Raw genomic sequence first — 23,601 nt, forward strand, 5'->3', positions numbered from 1 at the left:
GTAGCTCAAAAGAAGGGTATTAATCATGAAATCTGTATTTACATAAATAAATCCCTTAAAGAATTCGAAACATTTGTAAGCAAATTTTCAAAATTGTGTTTTTTTGGGTTTCTTTTGCAATTTACCTCAATTTTAGAAATCAAAAGTGACTATTTTCCAAGTTCTGACCATGCTTACGTCATTTAATTATCATAAACACAAACATCTTTACTTGATATTGCAACTTGTCAAAACCAGAATTTCCAAAAAGACAAATGATTATGTAAATGATCCTGTACTTCAAAATAATCAACACTCTACCTATTACCCTGGAGAATGTCTGTACAAACAGATCAAAATATGACCAATTTTGGAATGCTTTTGACAGGAAGTTGTATGTCTGTCTGTTTTTAGATATCAGACACAACATACCTTAGACCACAGTTCTATTTAATGACTACCAAACTAACCAACACAGATAAAGACACAAGTATGCCGGTTTCTGTCTACTAAAGTTAAAATCATGACATTATGGCATTCTAACAATGATTTGCAAAAATGAAATAGATAATAAAACTAGATACAATAAACCAAGAGAGATCTCAATCTCCTTTATTTTATTAAAGTTCAATAAAAAGGCAAAAAAATAATGAAATTTTATCCTATATTCTCAATAAACATTGACTGGCATGGGGACAAAAAATATTTTATGATTATTAACAGTACTAAACTTCTAAATCAATCATTGATAAGAATGTGTTGTGGTTGTCTGAGGAACAGCATCATGTCCATTGTTGTAAGTTCATATCTCTCTAACTCAACATTTCCTGCTCAGGTGATAGCTAGTTTCCTGTAACCACAAGACAACAGTGACAGGAAGTCTCGTTTATCTATTTTGTGACTTGTCCAGCATAATTCATTGTGTCAATCTTATACACTGTCTCACAATTTCATCATTGAACGAGTTTTCAAACATAAAACAATTTACCAGCTCTAAAAGTCTGAATAGGTCAAACCTTCAATAGAAGTCCCCGACTGGGAAACCTGTCTAAATACGCCAAACCCTTAGTGGGGAACCTGTCTAAAGAGGCCAAACCCTCAGTAGGAAACATGACAAAATAACCAAATCCTCAGTGGGGAACCTGCCTAAAGAGGCCAAACCCGCAGTAGGAAACATGACAGAATAGCCAAACTCTCAGCAGGAAAGCTGTCTGAGTAGGCCAACCTTTAAGGGGAAACTTGTCAGAATAGGCCAAACCTTCAGTGGAAAGTCTGAATAGGCTAAACCCTAATTGGGAAACATATCTGAGAAAGCCAAACCCTCAGTGGAAAACCTGACTAAATAGGTCAGACACTCATTGGGAAACCTGTCTGAATGGGAACCCAAAATAAATATAAATAGGACCTGAGACCAGTTGTAATAGACTGAAAAGGCCAAACCCTAAGTGGGAAACCTGTATGAATAGGCTTAACCTTCACTGGGAAACGTGTCTGAATAGCCAAACCCCCAAAAAGGAAACATTAATTGGGAAACCTGTAAACATAGGACCTGTAACCTGCTGTAATAGTCTGAATAGCCCAAACCCTCAGTAGGAAACATGCCTAAATAGGCCAAACCATCAATGGCAAACCCATCTGAGTAGGCCAACCCTTAGTGGGAATCTTATCAGATTAGGCCTAACCCTCACTTACATACATAGGATCTGTGACCAGCTGTAGTAATTGTAATTCACTATACTATTTGTTTTATAGCATGCTATACATGTATATACTTGATCAAGTCAATATGCTACATGTACTTATTTAATAATGTCAATATGCTACATGTACTTATATAACAATGTCAATATGCTACATGTACCTATTTAATCATGTCAATATGCTACACGTACTTATTTAATCATGTCAATATGTTACATGTACATTTTTAATCATGTCAATATGCCACATGTACTTGTTTGATATTATGCTACATGTACTTGTCCTTGTGTTAATGGAAAAATACATAAGCACAGCCAATCAAAGTTAGCACATCCCAGCTGCTGATTATAACCATCAAAGGGAATAAAATGTATTATAGGAAGTAAAATACGATCATCTATAAAGAATTGATAAGCCTCATCCATTAATGGCAAGTAGTCACATCAAAGTCTGTATAAGTCAAATCTGTTGTAACATAGTTGAAGAATTAGAATAGTTATATGATTCTGGTACAATTACAAAATAAATGTCAACAAAAAACTTGTCATTAAAGAGCTGCCTCAAAGATTGTCTTAACTCTCAAAATATACTACTGCATTTAAGGTATAAGGTACCTATTATACATTGTACACTACACAAACATTACCAGGCCAAACTTATATAGACATGCATATATCATGTAGTTCAATGAGTCTCACACTTTTTATATAGTGAAACATGGTGGCAAAGACCCACAAAACAAGAAGTTGATAGTAGAATTTACCAAAAATCATTAACAATATATGCACCATCTACCAAATTATATATCAATCCATCTATTGGGAATTAAGATACAGTCAAATCTGATGAATCTGGCCACTAAGTAAACTGGAATCCTGTCAATATCGGCTAATTTTTATAGTCCCGAATCTTTTCTCATATTTCCTTTAGATAAATACCCCTAATGGACCGGCCCCATCCTCTTTCCAAATTCTGGTCATCAACTCCCGTCCCAATACACAAAATCCCTTTATAACCTACCTGTCAAAACAGGGTCATCAAACACTTGTCAAATTATCAATAGGTAATTATGCAAGATTAACACAATCAAGGAACCCCAAGGGTGTTTAAATTGCTAAGCCGATAAAAGAAATGAATTAGTGATTAATGTTTATAGCAATCAACTGTTGTTAAATTAGAAAAATGAAATATGTCAATACAGATGGTACACTATACCAATCAACATTTCATCGAAAACGTGAATCATATGATAAATTATGTAAACACGAAGGATGAGAGATTTCTGCAGTTCTGGCGGCCTATGAAATCCATGTCAGATGACACCATTGTATGCTCGAACTGAATGGTGAAAAACAAGGAACACTGGATCAGTTCTTTTAACTTGATACTATGAATGTAAATACATGTATATGTTGATTATTAGAATTTGTCTTCAATTAAATATCAATTTATTTGATTATTTTTAATCATTGACCATACATATGCCTTGGTTATCATCTGTCATCGTTTTTCAAACCGTTTTTTTCAATTCCCCAATAAAACCTGCCCAAAACGGTTCACTGTAGAAACCGGCCTCTTTCTGTATTCTGAAGGGTGGCCGATTTTCACAGGTTAACTAAACTCAGATAAACAAAATGACATAGAGACAAGGTGATTTGTGTGGGGGTATAATTACACATTAAACATTAAAATTACATATACTATGTCAAGATTTCAAACCAATTTTAATGCATTATGCAAAGAGAAGAAATTCTCTTTACGTCCCTTAGTAGGTACAGTCTACCTGAACATTAGTCATTACAATATGCTTACAAGGTGCAAGTTCAATTTTTGTAATTATTTTTATAATTAGAAATATTATAAACAGATTTTCTCTATACTGTTTAAGAAAGCTGAATAAATACTGGTTTCACTATACAAATAAAATAACCATTAAGAATTTCCATGGAGACCTTGATTGTAACTTGGAATTGAAGGACTATTATCTGGTGACCTAAGGGTTCAAGTTGTAATTAACCGTTCTTACCATAAAAAGAATGTAGAACACAGGCTTAATTGAATTGCTTCAGAATCTGATCAAAGGTTTTAATCATCTGCTCCAGTATTTTCTGTCCATGTAAAAAAGTACATGACTTGCCATTATCTTAAAGAACAAACTCTAAAACAATCTTAAAGTAAAGTAATGGTTTACTGGTAATATGGGCCATATAAAATGTGGTGTTTTGTTAGAATTTCAAACAGTTTATGGTAAAAATTTGCAATCAAATCTATTACTAACTGAAGGACATATCATTCTTGATTTTTTAAAATCAAACAGAAGAGTCATACATATGTGTTTTTGGCTACACCTGAGTGAGTGTCCATTAAATGTTCATATAGTGTTTAGTAAATGTCTATAAAAGTGTTGACCAAGTGTCTACAGCTTGCCCATTAGTTTTGACATCTAGAGGTTCATCCATTCCCTGACCTTTGAATTTGGGGGTACATATTTAAGGGTACAACTTACCTGACATACTCAGACTAATATTTCTCTTTATAATTAAATATTATTCTCAAAAGGAGACAATTATCATTCTGTTTCAGAAGACGGAAATAAAGAATGACCAGCAATTCAAAGATTAAAATAAAAATAGAATATTGTTAATGTGTGTGCATTTTGACATTTTGACTTGTGAAATTGTACCTACATGATTTTTATTAAACATGACAAACGTACTGCAGTCCATGAACAGGCATGCTGCTATAAAGTGTCTCCATAGTGACAACTAAGTGTCCAAAAAGTGTCCCTATAGTGATGATTAAGTGTCCACAAAGTGTCTCCATAGTGACGACTAAGTGTCCACACAGTGTCCCTATATTGACAAATAAGTGTCCATAACATGTTCTTTTAGGGACAACTAAGTGTCCAAAAAGTGTCCCTATAGTAATGACTAAGTGTCAACAAAGTGTTCCTACAGTGACAACTTAGCATCCACAAAATGTCCTTAGTGATGACAAAGTGTCCACAAAATGTTCCTACAGTGACGACTAAGTGTCCACAAAGGGTTTCTATAGTGACGACTAAGTGTCCTTAAAGTGTCCCTACAGTGACGATTAAGTGTCCACAAAGTGTCCCTTCAAGGACGACTTTGTGTCCACAAAGTGTTCCTATAGTGACGACTAAGTGTCCACAAAGTGTCCCTATAGTGACAACTAAGTGCCAACAAAGTTTTCCTACAGGGACAACTAAGTGTCCACAAAGTGTTCCTATAGTGACGACTAAGTGTCCACAAAGTGTCCCTATAGTGACAACTAAGTGCCAACAAAGTTTTCCTACAGGGACAACTAAGTGTCCACAAAGTGTCCCTACAGTGATAACTAAATGTCCACAAAGTGTCCCTACAATGACAACTAAGTGTCCACAAAGTGTCCCTACAGGGACAACTAAGTGTCAACAAAGTTTTCCTACAGGGACAACTAAGTGTCCATGAAGTGTTCCTACAGTGACGATTAAGTGTCCACAAAATGTCCCTTTAGTGATGATTAAGTGTCCACAAAGTGTTCCTTCAGGGACGACTAAGTGTCCACAAAATGTTCCTATAGTGACGACTAAGTGTCCACAAAGTGTCCCTATAGTGATGATTAAGTATCCATAAAATGTTCCTACAGGGACAACTAAGTGTCCTTATATTACACATTGCAGGAAAAAAATTACCAAAAAATGAGTCAAAAGACAGAAATAGCCAGGTTGCAATAAACAGGAAGTAGGTGTGACAGTCCTGAAATCGCATCTCATGATATAGGATCCCATACTGGTTGTGTACTATATATCTAGTGGCTGTGTTTTATAGCTGTTGAAAAAATATTATGAAAATATTTTCCCTGCCAACCCAACATTCACAATCTTATAAGCCGATTTGCACAAGTGCCACCTGGTCAAAAATTAAGTGAAATCTGATCAGTATTCTTTGAAAAATTCCACCTCAAATAACTCTGATGCACATAAATGCATTTTCATAAAATTACTCTAAGCAAATGAGCAAGGAAGACATCATAAACTTTTTATACTGTTTTGTTTTCCTCTTCTAATGTTGTATAGTTTCTGGTTCTCGGTAATATAATTAAATAGCAAGAACCTAAAGATTAGGCACTGAACAGCCAATTTAATAATTTGTGAATAAATAATCATGATTTTCAAACAACCAAAAATAAGAAGTCTGAATAATTCTAAATTTCTATTAAGAAAAGTTGGCATCTGCCTTGTTACATCTTACATCATCCAACTATACATACTTAAGTGATAAAATATTTAAATTAGCAACTGTGCTGTAAGGAAGTTCATATCCATACATATTGAAACCAAAGTCTCTTATCAACACCTACACTAAGCCATCAATTCAAATAACAGCTGAAATCTGTTGGAACCATCTAACCATTGCCACTTATATACTAAGAAATCTGGAATCTTTTGAAACAAATTCTATTCAATGCAGCTTCATTTATTCAGAGAATATATTTTGTTAAAGGAATAACAATTATATAACAAAAATACTCAAATTGTTTCTTCAAACTGGATTTAGACACAGAATCCTACACAGAAGTCAACTTCCCATCTAAAACATAGTTTTCTTGAGTATCCCTGAATGCTGAGTACATTATCTGATACAGGAGTTGGTAATACTAATATATGGTGACATCTTTAATGTCAATTGGTCTACAGTCAATTATGGATTCAAATAAAAGATAACTAATAGGAAACATTTCTTTAGTAAATGCAAGTGTTATTAGAGATATACAAAAAATTAAAACATAATTTAGGTCTATATTTTTGCACAGAATATCCATTTTATTTTTTCCTCAATAATCATTTGAAGTACATCATGCTCTTTATAAGATATACATATTTTACAATGTAATAAAAGATATTTATACACATTTCATTTACCATGAGTTTTTTCTTCATTCACCATATGTTACTCCTGTTTTAACATTAAATATGTATAACAGGCATTTTGCCTTGTACCCGGTCTGTCAAACAACCCTAAATAATGATTAATAACTATGAGCAAATCTTAAATAACAAGTTCCAACAGAGCCAATTACTAATGGTCTCTCTCACATAGAAATTAACCAAATCCATAACCAGGAAGTAGAATCCTAGGTTAATAGAAGTTCTATGAACACGTACAACTATTATCAAGTCACAACAGAGACATTAACAAAGCAATTATCAATCAGCTCATGCAGAAATCCATTGGGACAAAACTTTGTAGAATATCATTTACCTAACATAAGTCACACATAAATTTCATGTGAATGAGTTCATCTTTAGAATAAGGATCCAGTACAAAAATAGGACAATATTGAAGGACATTTTTAAAGCAGCATAAGTCCAATAAATATGGCAACTTGACAAAATTCAGATTCCTAGGTCTAGGTCTTCTGTCTAATTCTCTGATTTACCTACAAAGCTATGTAGTCTCTGGTATATATTGAAATTGCCTACAGAAACATTTCTGTACACAGATTGTACTATAGTATATTTGTATTGCTACATGCAGAGCTGGCTTTAGAACAATACTGTAGACAGATCTGACACATGTAGTGTTCAAGTACATAATATGACATTGCAAAATTAAGCAGTACACATAGAACTAAGTGCTGACAACAATTTACGCTAAGCACATAGACCTTCCGTATGTTAACATACTGCTGTCAAACATAATTAACCTTGGAAAAGCATTGCAAAAATCATAACCAAGTTGGACGCAGAAATCCAAGCACTTTTAATCCTTGACAGATAATTATGTTCCTATAGGTGTCTACAGTATGATAGACTAAATCTAATCTATCATACAGCTTTATTAACTAACAAATAACTTGACATTTTAAACAGGAGCAATCATCCAAAGTTGATATCCATCATCACAATGTCCAGACAGTTAACGACTAAGATAACACCTAAAGTGAAAACAAAACTATCTTATTTCTGTGTAAAGCTGTTAACAAATCAGAAAGAGAAAGTTTCTTCTGTTTACACTGCCTGAGTCTAGACCAGAGAAACTGGTAATTGGTATAATTAAGGTTGAAAAAAAAAACAATGGGCAAAATTTAATCTAAATCTGGAAAGATAACCTGCTGTCATTAGATATGGTGATATCAGACTGCTGAGGAGAGTATTAGAAGTGAAATTAGAATTGACATGAAGGAACTAATAGAAAGATTAGTAACAGTTTTCATCAATCACTAAAGATACCAGTCCTGTATATTCCTGAGTGGGTGTTCGTCAAAATATGGAGGCTAAAAAATAGTGTGCTTTCTTTTTTAACCTTCCTGTTTTAGTATGCTGATTTCGTGCAACCCAACCAAAAAATTAAATTTAAAAAAACACCTATTCTAAGTTTGGCCTATTCAGGTGGACCATTTTCACTAAAATATACCTTAATTAATGAAATTTCCTGAACACTGCTAATGCTTCAGTATTTTTATACCGATACCTATTGGAAATACATGATCAAAAGTCTGAAAAACCCTTTTTATTCTTAAAAGAAGTTCTGAAAATTGAAGGTTTAATATAGAAGCCTATGGGAAAAACAACCTGAATCTACCTGGTCAGGTACTGTACACATAGCAGAATTAATTTTGTGGTGTACACATTTTTTCCTGTTTTCACAGTTACATAATATATGTAAGCCCAAAAAAGATTTTCAATAAACAACAAAAAAAAACTGTTTCAGGGGTGAAAATTTTGGCATGGGTCTGTCATCTGATGGTGAGCAATATTACCCTCCATTAAAATTTTGCTAAATTCAATGGTTTGAGTTATTTGCAAAACACTGTATGATTTTTTTACCCCCATGTTCTGTTTTTTTCAACAGCGGCCATGTTTTTCATAGATTGGAAAGTCATTTTGTGCAGGATACCTTAAGAAACAATCATACCAACTTTCAATGAATTCTGTTCAATAGTTTCTGAGAAGAAGAATTTGAATGTGCATGTAATAACATCAAAAACAGCAAAAAACGTCCAAAATGGGTAGTAACTCCAACATGGGTCCACAGATTTTCACCAAAATTTAACCACAGATAGATCTCATCATGCTGAACACTTTTACTATGTCAGAATTTGGTTACACCTAATGCTTTTGGAGATATATGAGAAAAACTGCTGTCTGACCCCATGTTCTAGTTTTAGTAATGGCAGCCATGTTTTTCTACAGATCATTAATCCGAAAGGTCATATTGTGCAGGATACCCTAAAAAACAATCATGCTAAATTTTATCAAAATCCATTGTGTAGTGTCTGAGGAGAAGATGTTTGCAGAATTGTTGAAGATGACGACAACAACGACAAAAGATGCAAAATGATGGCAATAGCTCACTTGGCCTATGGCTAGGTAAAAATTAGGACCTATGAAAATAAATATATTTGCAGTAGTAAAAGTTTCTGCTATCTTTAACATTACAATGATGGACTATATTTAACTGTTGTGTACATTTGAAGTAGAAGTAAACAATTCACAACAGTGGTCATCCACTGCAAAGAGGACTGAATATCAACAGATATCTAAACAGAACAGGAAGTGTTAAAAGTGAAGTCATAGAGATAAATATTCAAACAGTATGGACATATTTTGTTGTCCACCCACTGGTTTCCCTATGGCAGACAAATTGCTTCTCTAGACAACTTTTATTACAGTCAATAGCAACAGATTGGTGCTCAATTTTCTACATTAAATGTCATAAAAAATTAGTCCCAAAGGCAGATCTGTGTATTATGTTATTTGTTAGAAACCAGCCATGTGTTACCTTAGTTCCTTCTTCAATTAATTATAAGAAATAGCCATTTCAGTCACAATATCAACCTTAGTGTTTTCCTTGTAGAACTTTTATTTCTATAAGAATTTAACAGTTCATTGCAAAAATTAAATACTTTGCAGGACACAGCTTGGTACAATTGCCGAGCCTGAACTCTGAAAAGTGGTCAAAGAACTTTTAAATTGACAGTTTAATAAAAGATATAAGCAATTAATACAAAGTAGAACAAAAAGCTTATTTCTAACCCAAAATTAGCCCTAATACCTAAAACATATAGGGCACAACTAACCCCTTAAACTGATCAAGAGTTTCCTTTTGTGGTATGGAACCTAGAATTACACTTTCAAGACACTTTCCACACACTTTTCTTTAAGTTTACAGGGCCCAGTTGTTCACAAGATTTAACTGTAGGGCAAAATTATCCACTGGACAAGTCAAGTACAATCTATACAAGTTCTCCACTGGATAAGTCAAGTACAATCTATACAAGTTCTCCACTGGATAAGTCAAGTACAATGTATACAAGTTGACCTTTGGAAAAGTCTAGTATAATATATATACGAGCTACCCACTGGATAAATCTAGTACAATCTATACAAGTTATCCACTGGATAAGTCAAGTACAATATATACAAGTTATCCACTGGATAATTCTAGTACAATATATACAAGTTATCTACTGGATAATTCTAGTACAATATATACAAGTTGCCCTTTGGATAAGTCTAGTACAATCTATACAAGTTATCTACTGGATAAGTCAAGTACAATGTATACAAGTTATCCACTGGATAAGTCTAGTACAATGTATACAAGTTGCCCTTTGGATAAGTCTTGTATAATATATATACAAGCTACCCACTGGATAATAGCCAAAAAAACTGCCTTTTGACCCCTATGTTCTATTTTTAGTAACAACGGACATGTTTTTTCACAGACCATAAATCCCAACAATCAATTTGTGTGGGATACCCTAAGGTACAAATATGCCACCTTCCATCAAATTCTGTAGAACAGTTTTTGAGAAAGAGTTTCAATGTTTTACATGCAAAAAATGACCAAAAAAAAACCGTTTCAGGGGCTGTAACTCCTACATCAAATGATGAATAGTTTTTAAAATTTCAGCAAAGATCCGTCTCATTATGCTGAAACATATAGCCCAGCAGAATTTTGCTAACGGCAACAACTTTTGAGTTATTTGCAAAAAACTGCCGTCTATCCCCTATGTTCTATTTCAAGAAACAGGGGCCATGTTTTTTTCATGGATCAAAAATCCCAATGGTCATTTTGTGTTGGATAACCTAAGGAACAAATATGCCAACTTCCATTGAATTCTGTAAAATAGCTTTTGAGAAGATTTTCAAAGTTGTACATGTAAAAAAATAGCAAAACAGCTACTCCAGGGACCACTGAAAAGTCTTATAAAATAGTTTCACTTCATTTATTTTAAGGCCTTTTACAGCTTGCATTATTGTAAGGGTATTGCCCATCATTGAAGACCATGTGGTGACATATAAAAAATTAATTGTTTGTTGACTGAATTATAATGGATGACTGTCTGATTGGCAATCATACCAAGTGGTTGAAGTTATCTTCAAGACAATAGAGCCTAAAAGTAGGTGATTTTTTACAACATTTTATATATTGATTTCAAACACATTGTGAATATGTCCAAGACATGGATGCCTATGCCACACCCCCGAAACACTACAACATTGGTAAACAGGCAGTAGAAGTTTAAAAAAGACACTAGTCCATGCTTCATTACAACTCATCATGTTAAAATGTATTCAAATCTTAAGTCATTTCTATTACATCAAATCATTCCCATGAACAGTTTCCATTTTTTTTGCAGAGTAACAGATTTGAACCAGAATAATTCCAGTTTTGAATATAATTCACCAGGACAGTAAACAATCCATATAATCAGTGAAGCCCCATTTGACAGAACATTTGTATATTTCTAACAAAAAAATCTGTGCTTGAGGAATGTGACCTGACATAGTTTACCAGTAACAGACTAAGAAACAGATATATTTTTCCTTTGGCCTCAGACAGTACATTAAGGGTCCCTTGGTATGATGAATAAGTAGTTAAGTGTATAACATGTTGATGGTCTCTAACCTGAAATAGCTCAACCAGTAACAGACTAAGAAACAGATATATTTTTTCCTTTGGCCTCAGACATTAATTAAGGGTCCCTTGGTATGATGAATGAGTAGTTACGTGTATAACATGTTGATGGTCTCTAACCTGACATAGCATAACTGACCAGTAAGAGATACATAATCAATAACAAATTAATAATTGTGTAAATATTAATTGTATAGGAATCCATAGGCCTTAAGATGTGATTAGCTATAGCAATCAATTCATAGATTTCTGTGTATCACTTTATAAATTGACTGTGTTAATGGTATATACTGGGTATGCTGTAAGATAAGAATTTATTGTTACAATACAGCTAAACAACTATTTATTTTTAACCATTACAATTTCTTTTTTCTTTTTTGTTTTTGTTTTGTTTTGTTTTTTTTGGTTTTGTTTTATTTTGTTTTTTTTTTTGTGGTGGGGGGGGGGGGATTTTTTTTATCAGGTTACTGTATCACTAAAGCAGATAGGACAAGATTTACTTATACAGATATGGATGAATCTGTATTTTGGTGAATCCTTTGAAAAGTTATGTCACCAGTACAGTTAAGGACAACACTATTGTGGTGAATTTTTTTAAAAGTTTCACTATGTCACCAGTACTGTCAAGGACAACACTGTATTTTGGTGAATCCTTTGAAAAGTTTTTTTTATGTCACCAGTACAGTTAAGGACAACACTGTATTTTGGTGAATCCTTTGAAAAGTTTTTTTTTTATGTCACCAGTACAGTCAAGGACAACACTGTATTTTGGTGAATCCTTTGAAAAGTTGTTTTTTTATGTCACCAGTACAGTTAAGGACAACACTGTATTTTGGTGAATCCTTTGAAAAGTTTTTTTTTATGTCACCAGTACAGTCAAGGACAACACTGTATTTTGGTGAATCCTTTGAAAAGTTTTTTTATGTCACCAGTTACAGTCAAGGACAACACTGTATTTTGCAGAAAGTACCAAGTACATTAAGTAGTTACCACATCCTGTATAAATGAGACTTATGATATAAAACTTCGTATTAAAATGTTTTTGCTTCTAATCGAAACAAATAACTTCATTTTTCCATAAAAATTATTCTCAGAAAAAAATCCGGGGTTTTAAACAAATCAAGGGCAACACAGAGAACTAACTTTTATCATTAATATGGCATATTCTTGTGAGGTTCTTGTACTGGGTTGTACAAAGATCAGTTAAGATTTAACTGACCACTGATCATGTTATTATCTTTTTCAATGCAGTAAATTGAAACTTAATTGACTATAAACTTCATTCATGTGAAACACAGTGCTACTTTTCATATCTATGTGACTTTCAAACACAAGTAGCATACTCCTGGAGACACAGATGGCCAACAGAGACCTAACATTTCTTAAGTATCACTTGAAGAGAATGTTTACTTTTCAATAAAATATGTCTTTATATGTCCGTGTAATTATGCTGGTTCAATGATCCATCATGTGTGTGCCATTGGTATTTAAATAAATGACTAGAAACAACTTTAATTATAACTTCAGAGTACTATTAAGAAAGGCCATTTCATCAGTAATCCTGTACTCATACAAGATTATAGTTAGATTCCATGACAAGGTCCTGTTATTATATCTCCATCATCCCAGATTTCATTAATCTATGGTTCTCTTTTAATTGCATCTCATCAATTTTCCTGAGGAGGAACCAACTAATTTTTTTCTTACATATGTATTAGCATTCAGTCAATTAAATGTTTTATATTTCCTAAGCCAGTACATGTATAATTATTCGAAGACAAACTTTCTTATAACCGAAAAGATATTGAATTTTTCCTATTAGAGATATTTTACCACAAATTTGCATTTTAGAAATAAAGAAACAACTCTTAACCTTTTATCATATTGTAGACTTCATGAAGAAAGTGCATGTTAAAAATTACATGGAAAGGTAACAGTAAGTGCACATACATGTACATGTAATTGGGCTATTTTACATTCAAGGAATAATTTCATTATCATAACACATTATAATGTAGGTATTTTTCTCTAAGGACATAACAAAGAACACTCTAAGGTCCAAATGAATCTGAAATCACGACCAAAACAGATCACATAGTAATATCATAGAATCTGAAATTGTTTTGAAAGAATCAGACACAGTGATCACGGAATCTTAGGTCATTGTGATAAAATAATCTGACATTGTGATAAAAGAATATTACATTGTGATCAAAGAATCAAAAATTGTGACCCACGAATCAGACATTGTGACCAAAGGAATCAGACATTGCGACCAAAGGAATCAGACATTGTGATCAAAGAACCAAACACTGTGATTTAAGAAACTGTGGTCAATCTTACAAAGCCACATGTGAGCCCCTTCATATCTTATTATTCTGCTGCAATTGTCCTGTTAATTTGTGAATGATAATGCAGAGTCAAACTGCAATCCAAACTCTGTGTTTTTCTTCACATGATAAAAACAGCCCACATAGAATCAACAAATTTGTTACTATACATGTCTGTATTACCACCTACAACATTCAGGTATCAGGTCACTGACTTTTATTAAGGCTTGTAACTAACAGGATAGATATAGGTTAAGCTATTAGATTAAAGATGATCAGAAGACTCCTACATGTCTTGTAAGTTTGGACCATCTACTTTGGATTTCTTCAGTGCTACCTAGCAAAACCAAAAACTTGCCCTAAACAGCCATGAAGTTTCTACAAATGTAAACTTAACAAGAATTGTTAAAACATGCTTTCACAACATACATGTACTAAAAGATGTGTAATGAAACTTTGGACACATCACAGTATGAAATATGTAGTGCTTCTACAGAAAGTCTTAATTCAATGTAGATAGATTGAATGAAACCAAGTACTCATATTGCATGGCAATACAAACATCCTACTGGAAGAAAAATCACTTAAGAGAATAAATGCAAACATTAGCATAATATGTTAACAAGGAAAGTGTGAAAAATTCCATTTAATATTAAAGTACAAGGACCATTACTCAGCAATAAAAATAATAGACAGAAACAGAACTAGATCTAGACTACCAAAATATCAAATGTATATCAGCAAGCATTCAGTAATACTCATCCTGGTACTTCAAATTACATATAATGTAAGCAAAAGCTAACAGTGTTGACTTTTGATTGACACACCAAAAAGGGGGAGGGATCAGTGTTATCAGTAGTGGGTGGTTATTATTCATTGTCATTCATACTCATTACTTTATAGAATACATGAATAACTTCAATATCTATTGTACAGTTGACCGTGACTTTTAGAACAAAGAACATAAACGAGCCCGTTTTTTGCCTTATGTCCACCATGGTAAGTTACCAATAGTTATTTTTTGGCTACTACCAAGAGAAACTGAAACCTAAATAGTAAAACCATCATATGTACAGTCCAATTTAAAATGTTCAGGACATGATACACATCTTTCTACTGTGAACAACACCAATATACACATGTAAAAGCAGACATAAGACACTGTTCTCTATTTAACCATTAAAATATCCTCACTAAATAAAAGAATTACTTATAGAATAACTTGTACATGTTGTAAATGCCATACTCTTTATAAGCTTCTTTATTATAAAGTACTTCAATAAAATGAATCTCTATTTGCCCCTTGTATTGTTCCCCATTCATAAAATGCAATTTCTAAAAAAAAAAATGTCCATGAATTGACTGTTAAGTGCTTGTCTTAAATGTTTAATGAGATTGCTATGCAACATATCACTAATTAATTCAATTATCTTTTTCTCTGTAGATGAAACAGCCAACTAATTTGACGAAATTCTTTAAATAAAGAGTGCTTTAGCACTTAAAGTGATATTTTAAGCTTCTCTTCAAAGTAGTAAATCTTCTTTCTAAGCAATTTGCTATCTTGTTAGCAAGAAAGAAATATACACATTGTGTAAGCTGGCAGATCTCTGTCTCCAGAATTTTTGTTTCATCATACAACATGCAAAATTATTTATTTTGGAGAAGTTATGAATCATATTTAACATACTTTTCTTTTCTTCATTCCTATGCTGAGATTGAGGAGAGATATTTGGACAAGGGCCAATTAAAATGTAACTGAAGAAACTAATTGACTGTATTTCATTTTAATCCAATTTCTGGGTAAAATTTTTACAAAAATAGTTGTGAACTTTTGATGCTCCCATAACACTAATTCTTTGTATTGGTATGACACAGTATATAGAAATTATTTCCACTTTCTAAAATTTGCTTATGATATTCTGTATGTCATATAGGTCAAGTCCAGAAATAACCTAAAAAACATAAATTTAATGAGTGTAAATTTTCAGTACTTGCTAAATTAAGCTAGTGGAAAAAATTCTGAAATTCAATCCCTGCACGCAATGACTGCCACATTTGCGTAATACCTTAGCAGAATTTAAATACAACACTTGTAATTTAAGATATGTTACTGGGAACATTGTATTTTAAAACAGGTACTATATGAATTAAGGAAGTAAGCGTTAATTTTTAGTTACCTTTTAAAATTAAAAAGAAATGAAAAAATCATAAGTAGCGGTGTTAACTGTACTTAACAATATTAGTGAAAGAAAGCTAAAGGCTCTTGGTTCCATTTTTGCAAAAAAAATCTATCACGCTTTTAATCTAACCTTGATCATTTAGTATTTAATCCTGATCAGACCTTGACCTTAAACCTACCTTGACCTTTTGTTGAACCCTGGTTGGTGCAATATTGCTGTTTAATTTCTGCATCAATTGAACCACACCATTTTCATCCAAGGTACCAGAAGCTTGCTCTGCTTCAGCTGCGAACATTTCCTGTAACCAAGTAGCTTAGTTAAAGAAATTATCATTACTCCAGCAAGTCATCCAAGAAGTATGAAAAACTAATAAGACTAATACAAATGAATATACATAATGACAAATAATGTCCAAGTATATTCCAGTATTCCAGCAAATACATGGTAAATATCAAAAACAGGAAATATAAATGGATAAAAGAACTACTCACTAACAAATTAAAAATGCATGTCCCTGAAGACAAAACAAAAAAACAATTCAAAATTAAACTGTCCCTAATACTTATACCCACTCCCTTGCAGCATATGTAATGCTTAAGTCCATGGTCAAACTTCTCTAAAAGAAAAATCAGACAATATGCACACCTCCGTATAAGAAAGTTTCATGAAAATGAAATAAGTGATACGAGAGGAGTTGAAGTCTTTACAGACAGCAACATACCAAAATAAAAGTCCATAGTCTATGCTTCACAAAACCTGTCAAAAACTAAAGTACATCTCCATAAAGTGATTTTATATTGTATAAAGTTTCATAAGAATTAAGTCAATACTAAAAGTGGAGTTACAAAAGATGTTATATTGGACAGACAGACAGACATTTATGTAATAAACCATAAAGAATCATCCCCTACAGGCAGACTCATCATGATTATACATATTTCATTGCATTTCAACATGTATATGATGATGATGTATGTACATGTATCTCCTGGAATTATTTTATTTGAGCTTTATCAATGAATAGGTCTGATTTTATCTATATGGTGTAACATTAACCTAGGCAATAACTTCAGCCAATACCAGAAAAACAAAGCCAATATCAATTATGTCAATATTGGCCAAGTTCCGATCTGTGTCATTCTGAAATTCTTTACTTCAACGTAATGTTAACTTTCAGAATTTTCAGAACTTTACCTAAAGTGAACTATTAAAGAGTAGCAAGAGAAATGTAAACACATGATGGACACTTCACAAAGAAGGATTGTTTGAATGTGTAAGTTTAGAACATAAGCCAACGAAATTTGGTTACAAAAGTAAATCCAATGAAATAAAAGAAAAGATGACCAAAACTCTGCATGAAGTTCTGTCACATTTTAGTGACTGACCATCTAAGCCTTTATTAGCTGCATGTAATAAAATATGTCATGACAGAAGAGGAACCTTACTCTCCAGATAAACATAAATATAGGGTAAGTCAGTCAAGGTAGTCTTATTAAGTTTACATTTATTTTTTTCTAAGGTGACTAAGGCAGTTTAGGCTACATAAATAACAGTTAAAACCTGTAGTTCATCAATGAAGGTATCATTATCTAATGGACCTATGAAAATGCCTATATTTGTGTATATTAACACCATATCAACAACACTATTGAAAGATGCTTTACAATGCTACATAGATCTTAATGTGACCACATTATTATTGTAAATGTAAAAGGTACATGTATGCTTGTGTGAACATTTAAAAAAATATTAAAGGATATCTATCTCTCATCTGCTGCATTTCTTCAATGGCTTCAGGAGCTGAAATAGAAATAAAAAATAGATGCTTAAATGTGGACAATGTGTGTTGTTTACATGACAATGACACCATTATAGTACATGTATCATAAAAGATCATAGTTTGCCTGTATGAACTAGTAATTTTTGTCCTTAACAGTTTAATTTTTTTTCTTGAAGGATAGGGTTATTTTTTAAAAGAGAAGCTTGAAAACTGAGTCTAGAGCAGCATATGTCTGCATTAAGTGATTTTTAGATTCCCTAACTAACAATGTTTGTTAGAAGGCAACAGAACTTCTAATATCAATCAATATAACAGGAAAAGTTGCAAAAAACGTGACATTTTCGCCGGGAGAATCAAATTTGATGATGTGATTTGTACATAGTTACATAACTTTCCACAACAATTCCAATAATTCACAGTGAATTACTATTTAAGGTTTCCGCCATTGGATTGACTACAGCTGTACATGATATCATAAATCAGACATTCTCTAATATCCAACGACAACCAATAACCTAAGCCTACATGTACATGCAAAAGTACATGTATATATTAATTCACTGGTAGATACAAAATGTACATGTACCTCATTAACAGAAAATATGATTTGATAAAAATGATGTCCTCACTATAAAGTACTTTGATAAGTTGAAGCTGAGAAACACCATCTAGCAGAAAGAATAAGACCTAAAAACATACACATTACATGTTCCCTAAAGTTTTCTGTATTTAGGTTTTTAACTAAAGTCAATGAATCAACCCTGGATTAATATAGGAAACTTTGGGGTTTTCTTAATGAATTTTTTATAAAGCACTCTTTCAGCATCTACTTATCTACATATATACAGTGTGTAAGAATAGAATAGGATCCGGTTTAATAAAACATCTCAAATTAAATTTTACTCAAATCCTTTCTCAACTTAAATTTCGACCAATCAGATCACTTGAAATTAAAGATTTGAGGAAAAACACAGAAATTGAGGAAATTCTCAACTTAAGATTTTTTTTATGAAACTCAGGCCAGAACTCATTTGAAAAAAATTCTCAAATGATTTCATTGGCTGAAATTTCAGTTGAGGAAAGATTTGAGGAAAATCTCAACTTAAGATTCTTTATCTGGGCCCAGAATACAGAGTAAGTCAGCCTACTTTGTGATTAGATCAAACGTCAAGCAAAATCAAAAACATTATCTCCTTAATGAAATAAAATAGATATCAATAATATTCCATCAAGAATCAATTAAACATACATCACTATAAAGGGTCAGCATGTACATGTACAAAGTTACCAATGAGGAAGGTTAATAATATCTCACAGTTATGGGCAGATCCTATAAATAAATTAGATGATTATCAATCATAGTCCCATATAAATCTTACACTTATGAATTGTATATATAATGGAATTGACAGATTTATGGGATTAGGGAGAAAATCACCAAGTTTCTATGGATCAATATTCCACAGTCAATCAACTATGACCTTTAAAGATGCCATTTTTAAATCAAATATTTCTCAAGGGACTTGTCAGGATTTCATATTCATGTTTGTCTTCAGAACATCCCCATTAGCAATAATCATTGGCAGCAGAGGGGATTATAATGCTCCAAGGAGATTACATGTACATGTATTTATCTTACATTTCACCTTTGTTCCATTTATCCTGTAGTAAAATGTTCTATATAACACCAATCATTGCAATCTTAGATCTAGTTATAATAGTTAATATATTTTTTTCAAAATAGAAATTCAATTCAGAAACTGTTTGGATGCTGAGCGCTGACAATAGATAATGTTGTGACATATTTGCAAGTCCATTGAATATGGGAAACAAAGATATCTTTAATATTGGCCTTAGAAATAATTCATACTTAGTCTTATCCTAGCTATAGGGCAAACCAAAAGTCCTTCAGAATTTATAATTAAAGTTGATATTCCTGGAGGTGTAAACACTCAGAATAAAATCATAAATAGAAATGCAAGGGAAAATCCAAAGGTTATTGACCTTGCCCTTTGGGTAATACTTAAATAGCCTTACACCCGAAAAAACAACATCCTTTTGTGATGCTAGTAATTTGTTATCTCTAGACAATAGAATCAATTATAGTTAATGTTTGTTTGCCTATCTGCCTACTTACATGAAGGTTCAGTAAAGACTTTGTTGATGTACATTGTACTTGGATTAATGCTTTAGAAATCTGATAAACACGTAATTTTGTGCATGCATTAATTTTTTTCTTTATCAAGATTTGATCTGCAAAAGTAAAACCCTGAATAGTTTGGACAAGATCATAGTAAGTCATTTGACACCAGAATTTGTTAGTCACAATCCTCATAATCAACCTCAACCTTCCATTTGAAAGTAGGACACATTGTGGTACAATTTCAAAGAGATCAATCCATTTATACTCAAATTTTCAGAAATTATGAAAATGTTTGTTCTGCCCCCATTTTAGCCCCTCATCATTAATGGTTCAAAGCTTAACTGGAAGTTAATCCCCAAAACAATCCCAGTATGAACTTGATTGTATAGAATTTTGAGGAATAATATCATTGCCACCCATATGCATTTACTGGAGATACAAACATGTATATTGTTAAATTCAATGAAATACATGTACACTTAAAACACTCAATGCTGATTTTAAGCTGTTTTAATTGAACTAGATATCTTTGAAATGGAATCCATGTGGGTCCTGTACATAAGCCATGCACAACATATACGATTTATCACACAAATCTCATTACAGCCTAGGCATAAAGCAGTCATGCAAAAATCATTGATATGACCCTGAGGTCATAGTTCAAGGTCAAAGGTCACCAACCATGGTGTGCAACACATCATCTTGAGCTGATCTACAATGTAACTTCATGCCCAATATCAAAACACAAATTTGTACGCAAAAATCTATAATTTGACCTTGAGGTCATCAACTAAGGTACCATTTATATGTACAAAACACACTGTCTTGAGTCGATCTATCCTTGAGTTTGGACACAATTTGTTATGAACAGACGGACACACTAATGCAACCTGCTACACATGTTACTCATTGTGTTCAAATCCATAAAAATGTGTTTTTTATAAACAGACAGAAATTGCAATCATTCCTTCAGTATACCTGTACCACGGTGCAATGTTAAAGGTTGTCTTATTGCCCAGGACAAGTGAAACTACCATTCAAACAAGTAAAATGTTTAATTATACTTGGCTGGAGGACAACTAAATCTTATTTATTTTTCAACATTCATTTACTGAAGGACAACCTGAATTTCAATTTGGGCAAGTAGAATTTTAATCAACTTGCCTGACAGGACAAGGGTCATAAAATGTTGACATCATACCCTGTGTACATGATCACATACATGTACCAGTACATAATTAGCAGAAAAAGTTTCAGTGTGTTCTGACCAGCAGTATAAAACATTAACTTGGTCAGTTATTGGTTTTATAGTGGTCAGATTTTGAGAAAGCCATCCACTGCCAGAGAAACCTAATTGTAAATTTATTGTCCAATAATAAAAATTTCTATAAGATAAAGTAACATATATGGTATGTACTACACATATTTCACATTTATACATGTACTGTTTTCATTTTAGATTTAGCCAATATTTGATCTTCACAAAAAATATTTTATTTAGGATTACATCAGTATGAGTTTAAGTATAATAGCACCATCATGCTGTTTAAATCAAATATTCATATAAAACGTGTTTTGATTGTATAAATAAAATTATAATTATCATGCCTGTAATTGAATTAAAACACTTCATGAATAAAAAAAAAAGTTTGTAGTGTTACTAAAATGTACAAATTATTGAGATTGAGACAAATAGTTGGTTAATACCCTATTACTGAAAAAGATTTAACGGTCTACTATTTATTATCAGTTCACTAAAAATATTCAGAAAATTTCAGAGCATACTAATATTTACCGAGAATATTCGAAAGATTTCAGGGCTTTCTGTTATTCACGAGAATATTCTTAAGATTTCAGGACCATCTGTAACTCACTGAGAATATTCAAAAGATTTCAGGGCATTCTGTTACCAATCCACAAGTACAATGTAAATTTTAAGTCTTTTCTTTTTCAATGGTAAATTAGAAGGAGCTGAAAATCTGGCTCAAGTTTCATAAGAAAAAAATCTTACAGGTAAATTGAGAATTTTCTCTAATCCTCAAGTTTTTTCCTCAAATCTTTAAAGAGTTTGATTAGTGATAAAATCTTACTTTGGTGAAATAAACATTAAGGAAAACACGTTGAGTCTGTAAGTATTATTGGTTTTCTTAATACTCTTAGGCTTATTACAAAAAAGTATTGCCAAAACTTTTAAGTACAAGGGTTCACGCTACTGGGCGATTCGGGCAAAATCACCCTGAAGTTGCTCACACACCAAAAGTGAAGTGAAGTCGCCCTCTCATTTTCAGACATTGCTCATGATCAGGACTGTACTCCGTCTTTTAGGAGTAGTTTGACCAGAGTCATCTCTCTTCCGATAACAAATCAAACAAAGATAGCACCCATTCAACAAGAAGATAAATTGTAAAAATTTTTGAAGTCTATTGAATTATTGGTTACAAGCAAGTATTTTAACCAGCTTTTTGTTTCAAACGTTTAAAACAGGATACGGAATGAACATTCTTCACTTCAGCTTACGATAATTCATGTTTTACCATTCACATTTCAGTAGGAAACGTGCAATTTTATCGTGCTGGTTTTTTGGACTTAGGTAAAATTTATCTCAATTGATAATTCGGTAGAAAAGCCAAAGTGTTTCTTTTGATATTCATGTTTTATAACAGACCAGTAAATTCTCCATTTCGACAGAACATTTTGTAAGCTTGAGACAAGTTCATACCGACCGCTACAATATGTGTCAATAAAGTTTCAGTCTTGATTTGTCAGTAATAAAATTTTAACATGATTATTGATACTCTTGATCAACTTATATCAAGAGACTGGATATTTTTAACAAGAAGTCGTTATGGATTAAGTTGGATCGGCAAAAAAACAGAACAAAATAAAAATTCCAACAGAATGTCACTGCCAGGAAATTTTGTATTCCAGTGCTGCTTAAAAAGGCAAAATCAATAGGACAATGCAATACAAGAAGCTTTGCTTTGCTATATCATACATTAATTTTCCTGTAATAAATTTGGTAAGGGGTAGAAGTATAGATTAGGAATTCAATTTCATGAATACATATGTACAGATTTAGAAATAGTAGCCTACCCAACAGCCCGGGACTGGCTATTTTTTGACCAGGCTGGCTAATTTTATCAAGAATTTATATACCTATGTAGTAAAAATATTGAAAAATTGTATTCAGGACTGGCTAGAATTTGAGTGAGTTTCCTACACTGGGATATACAATACAGTCAATCATTCAGTCAGCAGGTTGATTTCATTTTGTCCAAAATATTTAGTTACTTACATATGTAGCTTAAAGAAAAAGTAACATTTATCTCAAGAAAAGAAAACAAATATATGAAAATGCTTGCTTGTACTGTGTGCATGTAAGTAACATATAACACATATAATTTTAAAAAGCATTAGTAAATGATGCCCATACGCATTCACTTCTCCCTGCTTATCCCCACTTCTCCCCAGTGTCTCTCTGAAAGAGAAGTCACTTCTCCCTATTTTTCTCAAGTAGAATGAGTCCTGAGCATTGTATTATTTTATTCCTATTTTATGG

At 32.5% G+C, this 23,601-nt stretch overlaps 1 protein-coding gene across 1 annotated transcript in view; it reads right to left on the reverse strand.

Annotated features, from left to right (window-relative positions):
• LOC148608881 (inactive phospholipase C-like protein 2) overlaps positions 1 to 23,601 on the reverse strand; it is an 86,344-nt gene that overhangs the window by 49,767 nt on the left and 12,976 nt on the right. Inside the window, exons 4-5 of the mRNA XM_088542455.1 lie at positions 17,880 to 17,919; positions 16,298 to 16,427 (exon numbers count right to left, since the gene is read on the reverse strand). Coding sequence (XP_088398581.1) covers positions 16,298 to 16,427; positions 17,880 to 17,919 — 170 coding nt within the window. The remainder of the gene's footprint in view (positions 1 to 16,297; positions 16,428 to 17,879; positions 17,920 to 23,601) is intronic.

Source organism: Perna viridis, chromosome 8 (assembly GCF_037379345.1).
Source record: "Perna viridis isolate PV_CMFRI_1.1 ecotype Kerala chromosome 8, ASM3737934v1, whole genome shotgun sequence".
Classification (NCBI taxonomy): Eukaryota; Metazoa; Mollusca; class Bivalvia; order Mytilida; family Mytilidae; genus Perna; species Perna viridis.